This window comes from Thamnophis elegans, chromosome 1, assembly GCF_009769535.1.
Source record: "Thamnophis elegans isolate rThaEle1 chromosome 1, rThaEle1.pri, whole genome shotgun sequence".
NCBI classification, from domain to species: Eukaryota; Metazoa; Chordata; class Lepidosauria; order Squamata; family Colubridae; genus Thamnophis; species Thamnophis elegans.
The window spans coordinates 118,208,741-118,224,153 of NC_045541.1; the positions used below are offsets into that span (position 1 = coordinate 118,208,741).

General features: G+C 39.9%; 1 protein-coding gene across 1 annotated transcript in view; it reads right to left on the minus strand.

The window, feature by feature from the left end:
• Window positions 1-9,104: 9,104 nt before the first annotated feature.
• SPINT1 (serine peptidase inhibitor, Kunitz type 1) overlaps window positions 9,105-15,413 on the minus strand; it is a 34,497-nt gene continuing 28,188 nt past the window's right edge. Inside the window, exons 8-10 of the mRNA XM_032229508.1 lie at window positions 13,498-13,668; window positions 12,236-12,292; window positions 9,105-11,568 (exon numbers count right to left, since the gene is read on the minus strand). Of these exons, the coding sequence (XP_032085399.1) occupies window positions 11,360-11,568; window positions 12,236-12,292; window positions 13,498-13,668 (437 nt within the window). The 3' untranslated portion in view covers window positions 9,105-11,359. The remainder of the gene's footprint in view (window positions 11,569-12,235; window positions 12,293-13,497; window positions 13,669-15,413) is intronic.

Below are 15,413 nucleotides of genomic sequence, written 5' to 3' on the forward strand. Positions count from 1 at the left end.
AACCTTGGAGGTCTTCTAGTCCAACCCCCTGCCTAGGCAGGAAACCCTATACCGTAACTCCCAAGAGTTCTAAGCCCACTGACATTTTTCTTTTCTCGTCCTCATCTCTACTTCCAATTGGAGCCGGAGACACTTCCAGTTTTATTTTTCCAGTTTTCTTTAAGCATGCAGTCCAGGAGGAGCTAGAAGAATACTAGAAGCAAACAACTGGCTATACAAACTCAATGGCTTTTATATTTCAACCTTGGGATATACAGCATAGCTATGGCGAAGGGACTCCTACTGGTAATACCGTGTTTCCCCGAAAATAGGACATGCCCTGCTAATAAGCCCAATCGGGCTTTTCAGAGCATGCGTCATAATAAGCCCTCCCTCAAAAATAAGCCTGCCCCCAACTATTTAAGTGCATGTGCAACCGGTTTCCGCCATTACCACTGTACCACCTACCAGTACAGCTTGCGGGGCAAAAAGAGGGCTCATCACAAAAACAGCAGCAGGCGAAGCAAAGTGCTTCCAACCCCTGCCCTTCCCTCCCACGCAAAAAGAGCCCACTGCAAAAAGAGCGGCAGGCCAGCAATGCGATCACCCCCTCCCGCCTGTTCCTTCTCATGCAAAAAAATACCGCCCACCCCACCCCAATGGTAAAGGCAGCCTGCCTGGTTCCCTTTCCCGTTGTCCCTTTAGCGAGGGGTGGCAGGTGCGGGGGAGAAGCAAGGAGCGCCTCTTACTTTTCCAGGTCCGTTGCATTCCTTGCCCTTTTGTCCAGTGAATCCCCTTGTAAAAAATACCTCATGAGTTCAACTCTCAAGGTTTTTTTTACAAGGGGCATCACTGGATGAAAGGGCGAGGAATGCAACGGACCTGGAAAGGTAAGAGGTGAGCCTCATGGCCCAAAACCACCCACCTCGCCCCAATGGAAAAGGCAGCCTGCATGGTTCCCTTCCCCGCCATCCCTTTAGCGAGGGGTGGCAGATTGGGTGAGGAGAAGCGAGATGCACATTGTAGCCCTACCAGAGACTGACAGCTCCGCGAGGTGCACCTCTTACCTTTCCAGGTCCATCGCGTTCCCCGCCATTGTGTCCAGGGAAGCCCCTGGTTAAAAAACCTTTCTCATGAATTCAAGAAGTTTGATTGAACTTGTGAGAAGGTTTTTTTTTAGCAGCCGCTTCCCTGAACACAATGGCGAGGAACACGATGGAACTGGAAAGGTAAAAGGCATGCCTCACTTCTCACCTGCCCCAGAAAATAATAAACCCTCCCCCTATAATAAGCCCAAGGCCATATTTCGTGGGGCAGAAGAAAATAAGACCCTGTCTTATTTTGGGGGAAATACAGTAAGAAATGCGCTGTTCCTCAGAAAAGCTGAGAAGAATCAATTATAAAGAATCAATTATAAACCAATCCATTACCCTCCACTTAGAGACAAACAACCTAATCTCTAACATGCAGTTTGGTTTCAGAAAAAAAATGGTCCTGTAATCTGCAACTCCTACACTGCGGAAACATTTGGACTACATAACTCTACCAGGGTAAAGCAATAGATGTAATTTACATAGACTTCTGCAAAGTCTTTGACTTAGTGGTACACAACAAACTTGTCAGGCGTGCAGGTGGTTCCTTTTAGGATCTTTGGCCTGCCACACTAATATTCTTTTTACTATGCTGTTTCATTAGTAGGGAATTGGGAGGGGGAATAAAATGTGTTGTTGTCAAAATAAATTCCTTTCTCGAAAGCGAAGGTCATCTTTTGTTCTCCACACCTCTGAGCCTGATCGGAACTGGATGGCATGGCAGTGGAAGTTTGGACCATGTGATGGACTTGTAGGTGTGGGGGCAAGATCATGAACTTTCAACTGGGTGAGGAAACCCAGGAAGCTTTCAGATTCGGGTTTCCACAGATGTGCCAACATGTCTCTCTTAATAAATTGGAACTTTGAGGAAACCTCTACCTTGGACTCTGATTTGATTTTGGATGATATTCGGAACGCTGACAAAACTACTGCTAAAACTAAGCTCTTACGGTATTTCCAGATCCCTGCATAAGTGGACAGCTGTATTCCTGTCAAACAGGCAACAAGTAGCCAAAATAGGGAATGCCCTATCAAACCCTGCATCAGTTAACATCAGTGTCTCTCAAAGTAGAGTTTTAGGACCCACACTCTTTCTGCTTTACATAAATGACCTTTGTGATTATATTATAAGCAGCTGCGTCCTCTTCGCTGATGATGTAAAACTATGTAATACCACCTACAAAGTGACCTTGACTATGTGTCAGAATGGTCGAACAATTGGCAACTCCAAATCTCAACCAACAAATGCTCTGTCTTACACATTGGCAACAAAAATCAGAACACCAAGTACAAGCTACGCGGATATGACCTTGTAGATGACTCTCACTCTGTCAAGGACCTCGGAGTACTTATCTCAAAAAATCTAAGCCCCAGAGTTCACTGTAACAGCATTCTTAAAATGGCATTAAGAGTTGCTAACCTAATTTTGTGAAGCTTCTTCTTGGGTAACATTGTACTGCAAATTAGGGCATACAAAACCATTGGCAAGCCAATTCTTGAATACAGCTTGTCTGCCTGGAATCCACACTGTATATTGGACATGCAATTGAGCAAGTCCAGAGATATTTCACGAGAAGAGTACTCCACTCCTCTGCTCACAATAGAATACCTTATGCCACCAGGCTTGAAATTTTGGGTTTGGACAACCTAGAACTATGCTACATTCTGACCTAAGCATAGTAGACAAAATTGTCTGCTACAAAGTCCTATCTGTCAATGACTACTTCAGCTTCAACCGCAATAATACACAGGCAAACAATAGGTACAAACTCAAGGTAAACCTCTCCAAACTCGATTGCAGAAAATACGTTCAGCAACAGAGTGGTCAATGCCTGGAATGCACTATCTGACTCTGTTGTTACATCCTCAAACCCCCAAAACTTTAACCTTAAAGCATCTACCATGGACCTCACCCACTTTCCTAAGAGGTCTGTAAGGGAACATACATAAGCACACTAGTGTGCCTACTGTCTCTGTCCTACTGTCCCCATTTATTCGTACTCATTTCCTGTGTTCATGTCCATGTGTATACCTATACCTGTTATCTCACACATGTTTGACAAACTAAAGAAAGAAAGAATGAATGAAAGAATGAAAGAAAGAAAGAAAGAAAAAAGAAAGAGAAATAAATAAATAAATAAATAAATAAATAAATAAATAAATAAATAAATAATGGAGACATCTAGTAATGTGAATACAAGACGGAAGAAGCAACATCATATGACCCAAGGTTTCCATTATCCTGTGCAAATGCACAGAGCATGGGGAACTAATAGGAAAAATTAGAAATTTCATTGGAGGAAAACAAATTATTTTTATGCATTTTTTATTTATCAAATTTCTGTGCCACGCATGTCCCTTACAAGATGACTGTGGCGGCTTATAAATTACGAATGCAATTTAGTAGGCATTATATGAATCTGGTAGGATGAAATTAATGAGTTGTATGAAGAACTGAAAAGTATTGCATATTCAAAATCTGAACAATATTTGTTTTATTAAATTTGTTGTGACTGTCCACTTCAGCAGACTCTGGATGGCTCATAAAAATCCAAATACACATTAAAAAATACAAAAAAGCATCATGCAGAATGTTTCCGCATGAACTAAAACAGCTGTAACAATAAAAACATAATAGAGATCCCACAAATAGATTAACCCTAGACCTGAAAGCAAAGCCAAGTCTTAAGGGCTTCCTGGAAAGGATCAGGACCATATGTTAAGTCATAGTTCATAGATTTACAGCTCAAGTCTGTACTCACAGGAATCTAGTTAACTGAAGTTCAATGCAAAATTGGCACCAGAGAAGGATCAAGAGGATGCAAGAGGGGTTGGGCTTGAACTGTTTGTGACAATGTAATGATTCCAAGCCGATGATATACTTAACTGTCTGTGTCCCCCCCCTCCCCAAACTCCCACCAGCTATGCCTGTTCTCCTACAGGAACAGATTGCCTTGATGGATTCTTCTTTGTTGCCAATACTTCATCAGAGGATGGAAGATGATTTGACAGGCTATAGTATTATATTCCTGTATAGGTAGTCCTTATTTAGCAACTGCCTCATTTAGCAACCATTCAGTTTTGACAGTGATGAAAAAGTAACTTTAACCCAATCCTCATATTTATGATCTTCAAAGATCTGTAAAGCAAGGAAAACTAAAACAAGATAATAAGCACAGTCGTGGCTTAGTTAATGACCATGTAATTGAACAACTGAGTTGCTGGTCCCAATTTTGGTTGCTAAATGAGGACTTCCTGTATCGACATAGGGTTGGTATACATGATTTCTGAGATACAAGCCAACCTTACATTATATGATTTTTTCCTATTATTGGCTTTTTCACTAAACAGTGATTTATTTTAGTCAAAATCTACAACTGGATAGGTTTGCACAGCATACTAACCCACAAACTACAGTTAATAAAATGCAATGGCTGGGTTTATGAAAATAAGATTTTCCCAAGGTAGAGTTGTCCAGCTATTTTGGACTCCAATGTCCATAATAATCATTTAGTATGGCATGTAGGTCACTTGAGAAAGAAGGCTGATCTGAGAGCAGTAAATGATTGGCATCAATGGAGAGAATGTGTCTTTCAATCCTTAGGCTACAAATAATTTGTGTCACCACCAAACATCCAGTTTCCCCACAAGCTTTGAAACTTCACTAGTACTTCTGAACATAAAATACATTTATGGAATAATTCACAAGTACTACTTTCATCCTTTTAAAAGCAAACTTTAACACATGATAACAATAAGGGGATGGACTGACAATTAAGTGAATTAGAGAAATTGCTGATACATAGTATTGATATAGGGTTGGACCAATTCATAGATGTCATGGGGATTAATGACTATTGGCTTTGATGGTATTAGAACCAATTCTGAAGGATAGCAGATTAAAGGGCTCCTTTGTGCAGTTGTGAGAACAGATTACTAGACTAGATGAGTAGGACTCTGATTCAGCAGCGCACAACATATGTTCTTATTCATCTATTTTTAAGAGAAACAAGATCTGAGCAGGCAGCACAACAGAATAACAGAACAATTTTTACTAGGAAAACTGGATTAATCTCATTTTGCAAACGATCAAGGTATATAGTAGGATGACATGCAAATTGTGAACTGCCTTGGCTACTATGAGTTTTACGTATAAGACATTCAGAAAGCAGATACTTGAGATGGGTGACTTATATAAATCTATTAAATATATGTTAAAAGTGGTAGTTATTGTGGGGTCAATGAAAGTGGGATTCAATTCACAATTGTTTGCGCCACAATGATTTGGTTTAGTCTTTGAGGTGCTACAATTCTCTTTAATAGCTTTTAAATTAAGGAACCACAGCCCACTAGTGACACTCTGTGGCCTGTTTGAACATTTGAACCTCTACTTCTTTGTACAGACTGAAAATAACATTGCCTCATCCCAAGTGACACTTGGAGAAATTGACCTATTTAGGACAACTCAACTCTTGACAACCTGAGACAGGTCACTGGATCGAACTCCACTTTTTAAGCCTTGGTTTCTTTACTGTTTCCAAGCAGAATTCACACAGCCCTGAAACAAAACAACATAAAATATTGCAGTATATCTTTTCTTCCTCAAGGGAGTGCTCTTGTTCAGGATTTCACAATTTTTCTCAAACAAAAAGATTCAATTTTTCTCTGCTACCAATGTTCCCTCTCAATGTTCACACCCCTGCTTTTTCCAAATATTATTCAACTGTTTCAGGGGTGGGTTGCTACTGGCATTACTGCCAGCTCCGTGTGTGTGCACATTTGCACCTAAAAAGGTCTGCGCATGCGCACGTTAAGAAAGGGGGGGGGGATTATAAATTTTTGCAAATAAGATTGTTCGGCACATGCGCATAACTGAAAATCAAGATCGCTCAACCGATAGAACCGGTTCAGGGGCGTGGCAGGCCAAGTTACTACCTACTTGGCCGAACTGGTCTGAAATGGTAGGAACCCACCTCTGAACTGTTTCACCCCCTGCTGACCTATTTGGTCCTCAATGGAATATTTGGAGTATTTGTGTTTATTGTCCCATTAAATTTGTTTTCTTGCATGCTCTCCTTTCAACTTCCTTGGACCTGAGGGCAGGGGGCAGCACTGGAATCTCTCAGACATAGTAATATTTTCCTTTTATTTCTCAGTTATTTTGTGTCAGTTCCATTCTTTCATAACTCTACAAGTTTGTTATTAGGCAGAATCTCTTATCTCTAATAACAAGCCTTCGTAGAAGGGAAACACTTCCTCAAACTCAGCTCCTCCAGATGATAGCAATAGCAATAGCAATAGCAGTAGACTTATATACCGCTTCATAGGCCTTTCAGGCCTCTCTAAGCGGTTTACAGAGAGTCAGCATATTGCCCCCAACAATCTGGGTCCTCATTTTACCCACCTCAGAAGGATGGAAGGCTGAGTCAACCCTGAGCCGGTGAGATTTGAACCGCTGACCTGCTGATCTAGCAGTAGCCTGCAGTGCTGCATTTAACCACTGCGCCACCTTGGCTCTAAAGTTCTGATGATGATGTGGATACACCCATGCAGTTTCTTCCTAACATTAAGGAAATTGTTTGCTATTGCTTTTCCATTCTACATTCTACAAAATGTAGCAATATCATACTAACTATATTTTATCTTCTTATCTGCCACAATCCCACTCTTTTTTCTCTCATCACTTGTTGAATAGGAAAGGTATAGGACAGTGATGGCCATGCCAAAATTGTGTGCATGTGCTATTACGTGCATGCCCACCCACCTGTGCATGTGCACATAAACCCCTCCCTATATGCACATGACATGCTGGGGAGGGAAACTCCCAGAACCTGGGGAGGGAGAAAAACGGCCCAATGGCAAGTTTGGGAATGAACATCCGGTTTGCCCGTTGGGCCATTTTTTGCCCTCCCCAGGCTTCAGGAAAGCCTCCGGAGGCTTGGGCAATAAAAGAAGCTTTTGCTTGGCTACCCCATTGAATCTTATCATTTCCATTTTGCTAACAACAGATTGGGAACTAACTTGCAAGCTCCCTTCTACTGTACACAAATAAGCCACCAGGTCAGTGGTGAAATTCAAACATTTTCCCTACCGTTTCTATAGGTGTGGTTTGGTGGGTGTGGCTTGGTGGTCATGTGACCGAGTGGGTGTGGCTGCACAACTGACTCACACACAATGCAAAAGCAGCTGGACTTTACCCAAAATGGCCCCTGCAAGAAGCAGGAACCTCACAGACAATCAGGCACAGCTGATTGTCGCACAGCTGATTGGTAGTAAAAGAAAATGCTTTTTAAAAAGTTTTTAAAAAGTTCTGATGATTGCCCAGCACAGCTGATTGTCACACAACTGATCATCAGAACTTTTTTTTATTTTTTTACTACCAGTTCGGGCGAACAGTAGCATTTCACCCCTGCACCAGGTTATCATATTTAGAGATATACGTACCGTAATCTTCTGCTCTAGCACACTGCTGGCAGGTAAAGATCATAATCTACTGATACTATCCCTCAAAATTGTAACCTAATATTTGTTCATTTCTATTTTTTGGTCAAGTGACATTGACAAGCTATTGAGAGCCAAGTGTCCCTGCATTAACTTTTTATGAACAAAGATGGATAATGCCTATACTTCTCAATGAGCACACTGATTTAAAGGTTCAAAGACTAGGCTATAGAAAAACATACACGAGGATGGCAGGGAAGATAGAAATATGCACAACAACTCTATTATTCTTTCACTGCACTCATACATCGCAGTAAACTGCAATGTAACTTGCTTGATGTCAGCTTAATATATGAAGCCATCCAGTGTGCTTTACAAATAACATCTATGATAATTATGGGTGAACCCAGACTTAAACTGATACAGCAAATTATTGCCACTAATATACTGTAACTAATATACCATGTGCACAACTTGAAGTATATTTTATTAGCTATGGTTTACTAAAGTTTGTTAAAGTGGTTAAAGCATTAAACTAGAAACCGGAGGACCATGAGTTCTAGTCCTGCCTTAGGTATAATGCCTGCTGGGCCAATAACTTTCTCTCAGCCATAGGTAAGAGGCAATGGCAAACCACTTCTTAAATCTTGCCAAACTGCAGGGACTTGACCAAGCTGTTCCCAGGAGTCAAAACTGACTTAAACCACCACTCCCTTCCAAAAGTCAAAATCAAGCCAAATATATTATGGCTTTACATGTTGTAATAATCAGGAGAGTCTGAATTCTTCAGGACATTTCCACTAGTGGTTCAATACAATATGTGAAGTCTTTTATTTTACTATTAATATAATGTCACCGTAGCTGTATATTTTAAACTGCAATCCTATTCAAATTCAGCTTTATACTAGTTGAGTAAACTACGGTTCCAGTCTTGGGGGAGGGTCATTTCTCAAAAATATCCGACTGGCCATTGCAACAATAGAAGAATAGACCAAATACACCTTTTCTTTTAATCAACCAAGTTGTTATTATCACAATAATCTATATTAACTGGTGCTTACTTCTCAGTAGTTCCAAATAAGATTGCACTGAACTTACATGTTTATAATACATCAAGGCCCCGAAGCCATGGTTAATTCCTCAAAAAGTACAATAGTCAAAAAATACTAAAGGATGTTTATGATGGAAGTAAAATGTATCAATTTTTACCCACTAGGTACTGATTAATATAATCTGTATTATAATTATCTGTGGACAGCCATTTCTTTAGTAGTGAATGCTTTCTGCTTCTTAAGCTCCTAATTCCAAACTAGTCCAACCAGCTGAAATCATGTGTGCCCTTCCCTTCTTCAGTATTTTGTCCCAATGTACAGGAAATGCTCTCCAACCCACAGTCTTTCGAGCCTAATTTCAACCTATTGATGTTGACATGCCATTGTACCATAGAGTTACTAAAATGCTTGTTTCTTGAATTATGATAATTTTGGAGCTTCTTCCTTTCTCAGAGCTCAAAGATACCAGCAAGATCCTAAGCCTTCTCAAGGTGGCAATAAATATCCTGGAGCCGAGGGGGGTAAAAACTGATCAAGCAAGCAAGTTGTAAAGAAAATATTTTATTAAAAATTTCACCGTCAGAGAAGAAATTCAGAAGTTGAGGGCTCAGAAAGCAGTAAAGAAGTACAGAAAGGGAGGGAGAAGGTAAGAGTTAACAGCTGTAGCAATGTGGAATAATCAAGTCAACTACAAAGCACAATGAGTAATCTCTCGTCTCCTCCCCGCAAGGCACAATGACCAGCTCTGTCATTTCCTTCCCCACCCCAATTTGCGATTTCTCATAGATGCTCAGCCAGTTCTATGCTTGAGGTGGTTTGGCCCTTGGAGCAATTAACAGCTGTCTTCCCTTCAGATAATTCCCTATTAATCATTTATCCTGTTCACTTTGCTGCGGACTCTTCAGCTTAGCCAGCAGAGGTTTTACATCCAAGCAAAGAATCCTTATATACAGTACAACAATAAAACAAAATCTCATGACATCTACAAAAAAAAAAGGATATAAACAAAATAATATTCTCATTTGCATCATAGAGTATGTCCAAAGTTATGTACAACTTCACACAGAGTGGATAGGAGTATCCTCACTGGCTTCACACGCTAACCTCCTATGCTATATAGACAGAGAGGAAGATGATTCAAATTAAAAAGCAAGATTTGGATTTAAAAGTAATATTCAGCTTTGCTATTGGATTCTCAAGAAAGTCAGACAAGAGCTGGGCAATCCACTATAATACAAGCCAACTGGAGGTCAATCTGTCATATATTCTTCCACCACTGTGAAATACTTCCTCCCTTTTAGTTCCTGGGAAGATTCAGTGTCCTCAGAAATGTTTGACGTCACGTGTAAACTTGCCAGATGATGGGAGTGATCCAAAGTGACCCCAAAGCATAAGCCCTTTATCAAAACAGCCTTCCTTCCACGCATAAGCAAGTTCAGAGGAGTTTTCTATTCATCCTCAAATGATCAGAAATCAAGAAGTGTAGCCTGATCAACTATTTTGTTTTGAGGATGTTTTTGAAAAGAAGAGATGGAGAATTTATTCCAAGCATCTCTATCCATAAAGTGAACCAGTACTCAGGCATAACTGTAAATTATCAGATGCCATAAAATGTAAGACAATAATTTACAAACTGGGATGTAGGTCAAAGTGGGAAGAGGAAAGAGATTAAAATATCTTACCTCAAACAAACAGGAAGGTAAATGAAAACATCACAGGCATCAACCTATATATTTCATACAACATATTTGTGAAAAATTAGGACAAATCTGTATTCTATCTCTACACCTGTTACTTTCTCTATATTTAAGGATGGCTGTGCAAGAAGCAGAGTCTGTCAACTTTCATGACTTTCCTTTTGTCCAAGGATCTTGTGAAAATTAGCTCTGAAGAAAAGCTAATTTTGAAACTGCCCCTATATAAGTATGCTATTTAACTACTTAATGAAATTGTATAGATGGAGACAAATTAGAAAATGAGAAATGTCCTCTTTTCTGTCACAATTTCATTCTAAAAATAAATAGATATGGATGAAGAAATCAAAACAGTAATATTGAACTAGAAATGATAACTAGAAGGTAGGGGAAATCCAGAAGAGAAAGGCAGGGCCAGATTTTCGGCCATGACCTAATTTCTGTTTCCTCTTATATGCATTCAGATCAAATCACAACGTTGTCTGTCTTCTATTTAACAATAACCTAGATATTTGGAATAGATGAGATGAGCTCAGGCCTCAGCACAGACATTAATAGATTTGTGAAAAGGATTCCACTTTTACTTAATTAGTCCATCAAAGTATTCCATCAAAATACAAGTCTCAAAACTGCAAAACTTTTTGTACCAGTTAAAACCCACAGAGGGTGGCTTTAAGGCAACATAGGTTTCTGCCCCCCCCTCTCTCTCTCACACACACACACACACTCTAATGAGTTTTGTGGGAAGAAGAATCTCATTCACCAGATTAAATTATGGTTCCTTCAATAGATATAACAAGTCCTTAAATTTAAAATAACCTTCATTATAGAACTCAGGGAAACATGAATGCAAAATGCCATCCATGTAGTATCAGAGCGGGCTAATCTTCTGGTCACTCCTTGTAACCTTAGAAACTATCACAGGATCAGGACAGGTAGAGCTTGTAAGCAGCTAATGGATAGTCTAAGGAAACATGGAAAAAAAGGAAGGAAAAATCCTTCAATAGATCCCCTCACCGCTCCCCCACCCCACCCCACAAACAAGTATTACAAGCAGTTGGTACGATTGTCCTTCCCAAAAATGGAGGGTAGCTCTACAGAATCAGATGGGCTTTGTGGTGCTGTTGTACACCAGATGTTCTGTGTCTTCAGCAGTTGATAAGACGGAAGAAAGAGTGGAATTAGCCACAGTAGGGGACTGACGACGTCTTCGATAGGTTTTTCGATTCTTTAGGAAGAAGTAGGCAAGGACAGCCAGCACTATCATAATGCAGACACCGAGGAGCACAGCGACGGCCACTTCAAAAGCACCTATGAGAGATGGAGCAGGAGTGGGAGATGGACAGAGAAAATAATGATTATACTGAAATTGTTAGAATGCTTTGTTATGCCAAAATTTTAAGATACGTTTTTGCTTTATGCAGGCTGCCCAATCCATTCAAAAACAAATTAAATACTATGCTTGTAGGACGCTTCCTTAAAAAAAATGACAGTATAGGATCAGCCTAAATCCAGCTCTAGGTCACCTTAAGAAAACTATAATTATCACGTAACATTCTTAGATGTGCACACCTGCTGACGTGATATATACAAACAAACTGGGGGTGGAAAGGGAAATGCTGGTCTTAATACAGTTCCTAAAAATTGCTGCGCTTTGATATTTAAATTATACCATACTCCACAAAAACAAAAATGTTTTTAGGGCAGGGGGGGGGGGGAAGGTTATAAAGAATTCTTGAGCCAATATTTTTTGTGGGAGCAAAAGTGCAAGTTATGTAACATCTTATTTCCCCATTTTCCATAGTTTTTATTCTTTAGTGGTATATGCTTTGTTGTCAGTAAAATAAATCATTTTATTTAGAAGGACGTCATACTTCTTTCCACCACCCAAAAATTCCAGGCAAGTTGCTGTTAAAAATAAAAATCGTAACAAGAAGAAAACAGGGACTCAAGAGTTATTTGGAATGCTGTTACATACTTAAACTAGCTTGTTGATATTCGTATGCTCTCCATCTCTCACCAATCATATCTTCTTCTATATTAAAAGAAAATACAAGATTATGTAACAATGTTCAGAATAATGGAGACAACAATGTACTTATAATATTATGTTACTAGTAGTTGCTTAATAGTTACTATTAAGTAACCATCCCCAGGAGGGCAGGGGAGACCCAAGGATGCCATTGTGCCCAGAGAAGGTTATTTATTAGTTAGTTAGTATATATTTGTATCCCACCTTTATTATTCTTACAGGTAACTCAAGGCAGCAAACACATCCAATATACCTTCCTCCTCCTGTTTTTCCCCAAACTCCCACCCTAGGAGGGGAGTTGGGCTGAGTATGTATGATTGGCCCAAGGTCACCCAGCTGGCTTTCATGTCTGAGGCAGGACTTGAACTCATGGTCTCCAGTTTTCCAGCTGGTACCTTTGCCACAAGACCAGACTATCATAATAATCAAATTCATATAGGCACGTATTTCCCCCAAAGACAACAATAAATAAAGCATCCAACATAAAAATGATAAAATCTAAATGCTCACAGTAATAAAGAGCATAAAAACAAAAATAGTAATCCTGGGTGGATAAAATTGGCATTCTTAGTAGTTGAGACAAGCAGATCTTTGGCCCCCAGCAAACCCCAGGCCTGCCAGGATCACCAGATCTTGACAGCTTTATGGAAAGTCAAAATGGAGACATCATTTCTCCTGATGTCTACCAGTCTCCTGGCCCACTTGACCTTTTAAATAATTTTTTAAATTAATGTAATTAAATAAAAACTAGCATAAGATAAAAGTAAAGGTTCCCTGGACATGCATGCTAGTCATTCCTGGCTCTAGGGGGCGATGCTCATCTGTTTCCAATCTGAAGAGCCAGCACTGTCTGAAGACGTCTCCGTGGTCATATGGCCGGTATGACTAGATGCCGAAGACGCACTGAGTGCGGTTACCATCCCAGAACTTTTTACATGCATTCAAATTGCTAGGCTGGCAGAAGCTGGGACATAACAGGGTGCTCACTCCGTTACACGGTGCTTGGGATTCGAACCACTGAACCACCAAAATGCTGATCTTCTGATCGACAAGCTCAGCATCTTAGCCACTGAGCCACCGTGTCCCTTAAAACTAAAAACTAGCATACTGCAAAGCAAAACACCAGCTTCTAGCAACAATACTACAGAGTGCTGTAGAAGTCTCACTACACTGATTAAAAAAAAACTTTTAAAAGATTTTCTTCTTACTTGTGATACCACTACATGTTTTCAAACACGTTTCTTCCTGTTCGAAATTATTTTTGTTGCCTTCACAGCCTCCATAGGTGAAGCGACCACACTTCTCAGTGATAGGGTTGTAGTACCAGCGAGGTATACTTTCTTCACATCGTCCAGTGTCGGGCTTATTCACACAATAAGCTACCAGAAAGAAACAAGAAATATTGTTAGCTATTAATTAACTGTACTCCCAATTCTATGGACCTATCATGATTAAGTATTTGACAAAGCCATTAGCGCTCAGAGAATTGGCCTACTACCTGTGTAGCACAACTAGCTTTAAAACCTAAAATGTATGACAGGTAAACCTTGACCTATAACCAGTTGTTCAGTGATCTTTTAAAGTTACAATGGTGCTGAACAAATGGTAGCTTTGACCAGTTCTTGGAGTTCTGTTTGTCCCAGTCAGGTGATTAAGATTTGGGTGCCTGACAACAGGTTCGCACGTTCGACCAGTTGCTTTTGACCCTGCAATCACATGAATATCATTTGTAACCTTCTCTACAAGCTTCCCCAGAAAGTCAATGGGAAAGCTGGCAGGGTAGGTAGCAAGTCACTGGGGAAAGTCTTCCCAACCGGGCACCATCCTCTAACCCCTCTGCCTTTGTGCCATGCTGACCAATAGTGCATCCCTACACACCCATCTTGACATGTCGTACTTGTCACAACTACCCCGATCAATGCTTCTTGCACACATCTTTGCACCCTTCCAGTCCCAGGTCTTTTGCACATCCTTGCACACCATTTCCAAACTCCTACACTCACACTCTCTCTCACCTGACACCAATCATTCACCTGCCTGCTGACTTTCCCACTGACTTTGGTTGTAGTAAGCCAGCAGTAAATTTCTTGCCTTAACAATGACCACGGGATTCAGTTAACGATGGCAACCAGGAATGCAAAAATCGCTGTTGCTAAGCAATGCAGTTGCATTTTATGCACTGCTTGGCAACAGATGTTCCAGTCTCAATTGCTATTATAAGTCAAGGTCTATTTGTATTAATTATAATAGAAATATTAAACATACTAAATTTATATGCTGCTTGACCCTCGATGACTCTAAAATTTAAATTTTAGAGAAATACTATACCTTGCATCATTGTTATAATAGTTATTGTTCTTTTGCAACAGTTAGCTAATCTTAAACATTACAGGATGAAGGCCAGTTAACAAACATTCAGAGAAGGTTTCATCTTTTTATGCAACTTATCAAAAATTCTAAAAATATATATAACAATGATTAACACTATTACAAAATGACATAGTTTCATGATTTCATTCATTGTGCTTATGTGACAAACTCTGCACTCCCCCTCTGGCAAGTATGATGTGCCCCAGGTGGCCTTTGGGGCTTATGAACTAGAAAAGAGGCTGTGGAAGATCTCAGGGCTACCAAGTCCTTCTCAGGCGCTAGGAAGACCTCTCTAACACCAGATTTGCACTTGAGGCTTCACACAGGTTATTTGAAGTCTTGGCTAGGACACATCCTGATTACAACTAACAAAGCCAACTAAAGCGAGTATAAGCTTAACTGTAACAATGAATTGCTATTGTTACTTCTTTGTAACAAGTTCTACTTATTACAGTTTACTTAAGACTCTGCGATAGTGGGGAATATCTGTAGTTTGGGTGTAGATGGGAGTGAAAGTTCATTCTCCAAATTTGTGGGTTAGTTTCCAAACATTTAGTTACCAGGCGAGAACGAACCTTCACCCTCATTACACAAGACTGCCACAAGCAAATTTACTACATGTCCATATTTATACTATATTTGACTTTACAGTTCCACAATTTTTTTGCCTTTAGCTATTTTAACTATCAAACTGTGCTGCTTAAAGCAGATCTGTGTTTATAGAAATATGATGCTTTAAAACACTTGACCGTTG